Source organism: Puntigrus tetrazona, chromosome 5 (genome assembly GCF_018831695.1).
Source record: "Puntigrus tetrazona isolate hp1 chromosome 5, ASM1883169v1, whole genome shotgun sequence".
Classification (NCBI taxonomy): Eukaryota; Metazoa; Chordata; class Actinopteri; order Cypriniformes; family Cyprinidae; genus Puntigrus; species Puntigrus tetrazona.
This window is the reverse complement of record NC_056703.1, coordinates 8,253,811-8,262,258: the sequence shown is the minus strand read 5'-3', so window position 1 is coordinate 8,262,258 and position 8,448 is coordinate 8,253,811. Positions and strand designations below refer to the sequence as shown.

Here is an 8,448-nt window from a genome sequence, read left to right as displayed (position 1 = left end):
CTAAAACCGCCAATACAATTAAAATCAGATCTTATGATTTCCTTTTTGTTTCGTTCACTTTGTTTGGACTTTTTAGTGCCTTCCCCGGCACTCTGTATGTTAGTCAGAAAATAAGTAAGGAGTGGGTGAGAGAGCAAACGCGCCATGCCAAGTTCATGTATAGCACACATTAGTAACAGTTACATCACAATTTCATCACCATCTCCTTCTGTATTCATTGTTGTCTTTTTTTTCATTCCCCTGCACGAGCGATCAAATCGTTTCAAGTTTCGATCACTTTCTATAAGTTTTTTTTTTGTTTAGTTTTATAACATCCAGCAGGAATCGTCTCAGCAAAATGACTCTTATTTCTTTTCCCACCGACGCGCCGTGTCGTGGGAATCGGGATAACCTTTCAACAGGTTTCAAGAGCTTCGACGGCCCCAAAAAAACGTGTCCTATTTAGAATAACAAACTTGCGAGATAAAGATAATGCGACTAATAACCCGCGCTGCATGGCGTGAGCTAACCGCAGCTATTTCGTTGACTGTTCCTCCGGGAGCGCGAGGCGGCGTTAAACTTGTTTGATTTTGAGAAAGTGCGTTTGTCTGGCGCTTCCCGCGGGACGCCGCCGCTGTGTTTGGGGCGCGTCTCGCATCTCGAACTAAAACACGAGCCACTCAAGGACAAACTCAAGGAGTTTTCGCGTTGGTGTCCCCCCCAAAACCCTACCCACCCACCCACCCCTGGTGTATTGTTATTTTTCTGAATGGTTATTATTTACGTTTACGCGAATTTACATTTGTAAACAGCCAGAGCTCCGGCGCGCGTGAAGGCGCGCGCGCTCGCCGCTCCTCGCGGTTCTCGTGGTCGGATTAGGTCGGTTGATCACGGCTTCAAAGTGGAGGGCTCTCGATTCCCGAGTGGCTCCCCTCAAACGTCTCCGAGTTGATCTTCAACACCGGCTCAACAGTTGATCGTGTCAGCTCAGTCCCTAGAGATTTTAAGGCACAAACCTCCCCCCCCCTTGCTTTGATATATGTGAGACTTCAGCTGCTCTTTGAAACTCAAAGATCTTGTAGGGTTAATTATGTCTTTGTTGTTTGTTTACACGTTACATTTTTTAACTAAAAGCGACGTCCTTATTTCAATTTGTTGTTAGAAATTAGCGTGCCGCATTTTGCATTTATTATCTCCGTTGGGTTGGTTCCTTTTGCTTTTATGTTGCTTAATTTTAAAGTGAGATGAATTAGCATCAAGTGATAAATTAATTGGTGGAGCTTCTGCTGGTGGAGACAGATGGCATCATTATAGCGCTGATGACATTTGTAGTTGCATTTAACTGTTATGGTAATGACTGGGTGCGAGGCAAAGAAGAAAACAAGCTCAGGGCCCCGGGGCCTCAGCAGAACACAGAGCGGAACGCAGATCCAGCCCTCGCATCTGGAGCATGAAAACACGCGCCGAAGCGGCGAGACGTGACGAGTCGCGCCCTCTACCGGAAACACGGGGAAAACCAAGCGCGTCACGAGCGAGCGCTCGGCTTGCTCCAGACGTACGGTCCCTCGAACGGAGAAACGCAAAAAGTGTTTTAAATAAACTGTGTATTGTTTGTCAAGTGCAGACGTGTCGGCATGGTGTCCCTCAAAACGGACAATTAAAAAAAATACTATTAAAGAGTGCTGGAATTCGGAAGCCTTAAGAATAGGGGAAACGCACATTTGGAACATAATTCAGGTTAAAGTATTTCTTTGTCGAAATAACAATATATAATAAAAAAAATTGTAGATGTTTTTTTTAAATGATTGTTTATACCGTGAGACTGTCTTGGGAAATCCCCTATCTATCAACGCATAGGCAGAGTTACAGCTGTAACTGCTTTCTGGCAAAAAAAAGTCAATTATGTTTCTCAAACAATTTAAATAGTTATTTTTTCGTACTGTACCCTTTCTCCTCTGTGTTGTCATAAGATTGTTTTAGTTTTAAAATGTTGTCCCACTCCTTGCAGTCAAGACATTAGCATTGTCTAAAAGAAATTGACTTTTAAAAATAAACCGAGCCTGAAAAAAATGATTATACTAAAAGGTATGACAACCTGCTCAGCTCTCCCCTATACGAACACAAGAAAACTCTATATTTTGTTAGACTTTTTTTATTTGCTTCAGAGTATATGCTACTTGTTTCTGTCAAATGAAAAAAGTTAATATTTAGAAATATACGGTTAGTGTTGTAACACTGAAATATCAAAAGTTCAAACTGTTCTTCTCATTAAAGAGGATATCGATAATCTGAACAGCACAATACACAACATATCAGATTATAAATCATAGTGGCACATCCACACATTTTCTAAAACCCTGAAATAAAAGATGTGCAAGTCAGAGTACGCATATCAACGTGGGTGAAGCTTTGGCAAGACAAAACCAGATCGGTACAAAAGTACCAAGGTCTTGAAACAAAAAAAAATATTTACTGCAATGGTCCCCCACCAAATAAATGATAAAGTTACATATCAGGTAGCAGGCCTACAGTTTATAGTTACATATCTGAGCACACACCTGAGCCGTTTGTTTAATAATCTTTGCGACAAAGAACATATAATATATGATCTGACACATACAGCACATAAAATGCGGTAAAATATCTTTCATAGCAATTTAAACTGTGAATGCTTTCGACCTAAAAAGAGATTATGACTGCTATCATGTACTATTAAATTTAATCTCATTGTAACCATGTAATGACACCTAAATAACTAGAAGTAAAGAGGTAATACACTGATGCATATACACCTGAATACTCGGCACCATAAAACTACAGAGTTAAAAAAAATGCATATGATTGATTTGAAATGCCGTAAAATACTGTAAGCTCTGTAACTGTCTCCTGTCTCGGTATTACATGAATACAAAGACAAACATTCTTCCACTTTTTCATATATATATATATATATATATATATATATATATATATATATATATATATATATATATATATATATATATATATGATCAACATTTTTCAGCTTCTCTTTTTAGTAACATAAAACCCGACCATCATAATACGTCGTCATCAGGCCAGCCTGCTTCCAGTTTCTTCTCTCGTCACAATAACAAAGAAATCAGTCAGTGCTGGCTGAAGTTTTTAAACATAATGTTGCATATGTTACACGTCCTGCGAAATGAGGCCCATCGCTGCAGGCGGAAGCGCATCCGCTCTCCCTCAGGTCATAAACTGCGTGTAGCCCTCGGCACCCGTTACTATGACGTCCATCCAAATGCGCATGGCCTCTGGGGACGGTGCCACCATGAAATAAAGTCGATCGTGAGTCTTCACACAAAAGGTTAACGAAGGATTCGGACTCTGTAAGGGCAGGGGGGAAAAAAAAAGACAAAGTGTGTGTTAAAGTGTGAGAAGACGGAGAACAGCAGGGCAGGAAAAAAGGCATGTCGCTGAAGAGGAAAAAAGAGCAAGCATGACGAAATGTACATGAACATGAAGCCGCCTTTGATCTCTTTTGCCTTCTGCTGTAAGAAATTCTCTTTATAAAAAGACGCCTGTCTGTTTAAACTTTCACTGTGTGCTCACCAAACTTGGTGTTGTAGTGTGAGAGTATGGAGCTTGATTTGTTGATGTTGACAGGTGTTGAAAAAGCACTCGTTACCTTAGTTGCGCTGCGCAGGTGATCGTAATACACCTCTTCTATGGCTTGGAAGTAGATGACACCCTTTAGTTTGGTCTCATGTTTATCTGAGGAGCAAAAATGAAAATTCCGTTAATAGAATTTGTTTTTTTTCCCCGTACAGATCAGCTTTGTTATTCATTATGAAGAGATCGCATTTGCCAGTTGCCATTTGTAGTTTATTTGCATTACACAACAACACATCTGCATCATTTGTTTTACATTTCAGTAATATCTTTTTTTAATATCTTTTATTCCTAGATTTTGTAATAAAAAAAACCAGAAACTTTTTAAAAGCTTTGCCCGCAGGGATTGAACACGTACGCCTTATAAGTGAATCGAAGCGCACAGAGCGATTCACCTAAAAGCATTGTCTGTCTCAATTTAACACTGTCTGCCACCCACTGCAGCCTCTCTGACAGACTTCCCTTTTTCGGTACTTAGCGCAAATTAACACCTCTCTTCAGATTGATTCTATCTGGTAGATGATTTGAAACCACTGTTTTAGGCTCGTCAGCCTCCAGTGAGCTTCCTCGCACCTGTCGACGCTTAAGATTTATTACTTTCCCCTTTGAACAGTTTTATTTTTTTTTTGGCTCGCCTCTATTCGTTACACAAATCTGCTTAGTAATGGGATAAATAGTTTTTGTTTCGTGTTTTTGAAGAGTTGTAAGTGCAGTATTGTTACTTAGAACTGAGCCAGGGGTAAATCTACACCCCCATCCCTCACAAACGCCGGGCTAGAGAAAGTATTGCAGTTTATTTCATCATCATCATCACCATCATCATCATCACTACTAACATGGGGAGTGAGGGGGTGAAAAGGCTACACACATGAGCGAAGCATATGTGTGAGAAAGAGAGAGAACGTCTAACATCTAAAAGAAAGACAGGACGATCGGAAATCGAGCGAACCCAGATAAAACATTTCACTAGAATATGCCACCTTGTCAATGCCGGTGGATTGTTTTTGTTTGTTTGTTTAACCTTGTTATTTCTTCCCTTTTTCTTTTTCCACAGAAAGAAAGAAAAACAGAAAGATGATGTGCTTTCTTTTCTTTTTTTCTGTCAACATCATTTTTTATAATTACATGTAGCTTAAAACAAAGCGGTACTGATGTACTGAAAAAAAGCTGTGCTGAAAAAAATATATAGCTGATAGTTTATTCAGGAATAAATACAAAAATGATCTTACCTACGTAATAAGAGAATGTCCTTTTAAGTCGATCAAAGACAAACCAGCGTTTTTTCCAAGATTTGATCTTGCCGCCCATCTTCACAAGATGGCCCTTGCACATTTTCTCTGTAACAATGACATATGCGCATGTGTCCACGCAGTGGCCTGATGACTCCACGTGAGAACGCAGGTCAAACTCCTCTTTTCGAATTGGCAGGTAGCGCGTCATTGGCCGAGCCTGAGGAGGGCGGATAAAACCGACTTACTCAGGTACACATAACGACAATGCGTTTCATGGAAATATAACGTGAAAGTTGTGATTAGTACATTTAAGTCGTGCCAAAAAATGTCAGTTCATACAGTAGCGAAAAACCCAGGATGATTTCATCGTTTTGGTTCTGTCACTTATCGGTGTTTGAAACATTGGTGTCCTGCTGGCCTGCCCTTCCTTGCCTCTGTCTTACACCCCTCCTCTTCCTCCCATCTTATCTTCTTTCTGCTTTCTCCCTCTCACCATCTGTCTGCGTGTCTCCTCTCATCCACCTGCTGTGCGGAGCTGCTCTCTGTGCATTCATGCCTCCCGTCTGGCCCAGTCAAGCTGAGCCAGTGACCTCATAAAGACTTTTAAAGAGCAACTCAAAACATTCAGTGACCTGAGAGCGGCACCAGCGAAGCTCGCTTCTGGGTTCAGAGTTGTACGCAGACAGCGAGACAGTCTGCTCGAGTGTGTAGGCGCTACTCTACAGTGTGTGCTTCAAACACTTCTATTTTTAACACCAACAAGGTGTTATGTTTTATATACACATTATATTGTGCTAAACACTTTAATTAATGCTTATTCAACTGGTGAGAAATGTAATGAGCTAAAGGGGTCCTCTATTTTATGGGTTTCTGCATTTCACACTGACTTCGATTTCAAAATTGCTACTTATGCCAACATGTCTTTTAATAAAGCTTTTTAATTTTTTTTAAACAACTGCTGCAGTGTTAGATATAGACCGTTTTTCAAATTAAATTACCTAATAAAATTCAAAATATTAATAAAAATAATATCTAAATATTAAATAAAAATATCAAAATCACTTACAATAGGTGTATTCAAGTAATTTATTAGTTTTAATTATATTTTTGATGTATTTTTAAATAACCTTTGTGACTTATCACTGACCCAAATATACATTAATTCATATACACATATGAATGTACATGAACTACTGATGTATAAAGCATTATGATGATAAATATTAATATTTATTAATGACTTATTAATGCAAGCCTTATGTACTGTCCCTTTTATCTCATGTGAGGACATGTGAGGATTTTGTATTTGCAGAATAAAAGAGCGGGCGACTATCTGAGAGCCGTTCATCGAGGTGTTCACCAGACGTACTGACCTGGGAACACTGTTTCTCTCTCAGCTTGACCTCTTCCTCCACAAGTCTCTGTCTGTGTGCAGTCTCATCCAGCAGCCTCCTCTCCACCTCCTCTCGCCGCCTTCTCTCAGCCTCCAGCAGCTGCTTTCGTGCCTGGACTTCCCTCTCCTGACGAAAAAAAAAGAAGACAGATTAAGACACAGAGGGGCTTCAAATCTACTGTGAGAAGATTTAATAGGCAATAGGGAAAAAAAATACATACAAATACATAAAATACACAGTGCGGTGCAGGGTGACTGGGGATGGATGAAAAAATAATTCAGCAAGAGATTGTCTGAGTGAGTATTACTGTCGGAGAGCTTGTTAAGATCCAGCCTTTCATGTCTATCACTCTTTGTAGGTAAGAAACAATCTTTAATGCAGTAATGCCAAAGGGACCAGGGGCTTCCTTTTTAAATTCATGAAAAAGATCTCTTTTATATGAGAGACAGGGAGAGGGATAGATTATATTTCACAGACAATTAAAGATTAATAGCACTCACTCGACTCTCCACCAGTCTGGCTTTCTCCTGCTGGGCCTCCTTCAACATCTTCTCCATCTCCTCCAGCCTGAGTCCCGCCAGCCCATTGCTGCTGAGGGAGAAACACACGGTTACTGTTGCTGGGGTGCTTTCAGTGGCAGAAGACGACATCAGGCCTGAGTGCTCACTCTAGTCACAACAGCCTTCAAATTGTAAATAACAATAAAATATGTATCATTTCAGTTATCTAATACATACGCAGACTGAAAATTATTATTATTAAAATATTATACATTAAAAAAAGAAAGAAATATATATATATATATATTTCTTTATACTTCTTTAATAGCACAAATATTTAACATAACCATTTCCTATTTCTATTTTAGATATATATTTTCAAATGTAATTTATTCAGTAGCCATTACTCCAGTATTTAATTTCGCATGGATAGTCATGGTCCTCATTTTCAACATTTTTAAGTAAGACATCTTATTATCATCAATGTTGAAAACAGTGCTGCTTAATATTTTTGAGGAAACCGTGATAGATAATTTTTTTCTTATTATTTTTGAGGAGCAGAAAGTACAGAATAAAAGCATTTATTGGATTGTATCTAACTATTTAAAACTATTTACAGTCACTTTTGAACAGCAGTGTGTATATTTAATAATGTAGCACAGTTAGTTTGGTTAAAATTGCATTTGTTAAAATGTCTAAATACGACTAGATAAAAGTAGCAAGATGTTAAAAATGCTTTGTTTTTACTTTTTTTTTCCCACGCCAGGCGATGTCTTTTTTTTCTTAAGCCCTAGGCAACCATGATTTTTGCCACAGGTTAAAAATAAAAAATATCATCATGCTCCTTCCTGCTGGGTCAGGAGTATGTGATTTCTTTTCTACTTCACTTTTAAGTAAAGGACCTACATGCTTTTTTGATGGGCCTCCTTTACCAGCTCAAAGCAAAAGGTTGATCGAGGGTGAAAAGGGATGTAGGAGTTTAAAACTGCTGAAACACCTAACCGATATGTAAGAATGCATGGTCAAAGATTCTCGTCCAGACTATCGATGCTGAAAAGTAGGGCAACATCAAGCGAATGTCTTTTCATGACTTCAACATCTGACGAAACACCTGAAGCCTCCCTGGCTCCAAGGAGCACATACTTTAAAATGACATTCTGTGCTCGTTCTGCCTCGGGACAAGACCAAACTTTGAAGACGAGAAGAATAGCGTGTCTCTTTGTGTCAATGTATGTGTTGTCATGGAAACAACCCAGGAACTATTCTGGGAAAAGGATGAAAAAAAAAACATTTATGGGGAAATTGGGCAGCGTGACCCGTTGTCAGGGGAATGGAGGCAGAACGAAGGGTTCCCTTGACAACTGTTGTCTCACCTTTCAGGTGAACAGGCGGAGTTGTTGCCAGTAGATACGCTGGTCTCCACACTGTCAGAGCTCTCCAGACTCAGAGTGTCATACGTTGACTCTCCAGCTGGGGGTGCTTGGTGGTGCAGAATGGAGTAGTGTACCATGGGAGCACCTGAAGGTGGGAAAGGGGAGTGAGAGCCTTGTGGTGCCCCCCAGTGGCTCTGTTTAGGATCCGTAGGCCTGATTCTGGAATCATCACAGGTATAGAGCCCTAGAAAATACATCCAGAGAAAATCAATAAAAACGCAGAACTGTACAGTATGTCTACAACCACCTTTTGGTTATACGG

The 8,448-nt window shown here is 39.7% G+C and overlaps 1 protein-coding gene across 15 annotated transcripts in view; it reads right to left on the bottom strand.

The window, feature by feature from the left end:
• Positions 1-2,115: 2,115 nt before the first annotated feature.
• Positions 2,116-8,448, bottom strand: part of phldb1a (pleckstrin homology-like domain, family B, member 1a) — a 41,353-nt gene continuing 35,020 nt past the window's right edge. For 14 of the 15 annotated variants that reach the window (XM_043238550.1, XM_043238553.1, XM_043238552.1 and 11 more), the window contains 6 exons: positions 8,127-8,370; positions 6,754-6,844; positions 6,233-6,379; positions 4,857-5,076; positions 3,644-3,729; positions 2,116-3,342 (listed from right to left, as the gene is read on the bottom strand). In XM_043238550.1, the coding sequence (XP_043094485.1) occupies positions 3,202-3,342; positions 3,644-3,729; positions 4,857-5,076; positions 6,233-6,379; positions 6,754-6,844; positions 8,127-8,370 (929 nt within the window). In that variant the 3' untranslated portion in view covers positions 2,116-3,201. The remainder of the gene's footprint in view (positions 3,343-3,643; positions 3,730-4,856; positions 5,077-6,232; positions 6,380-6,753; positions 6,845-8,126; positions 8,371-8,448) is intronic. The other variant, XM_043238549.1, reaches the window with a different exon arrangement.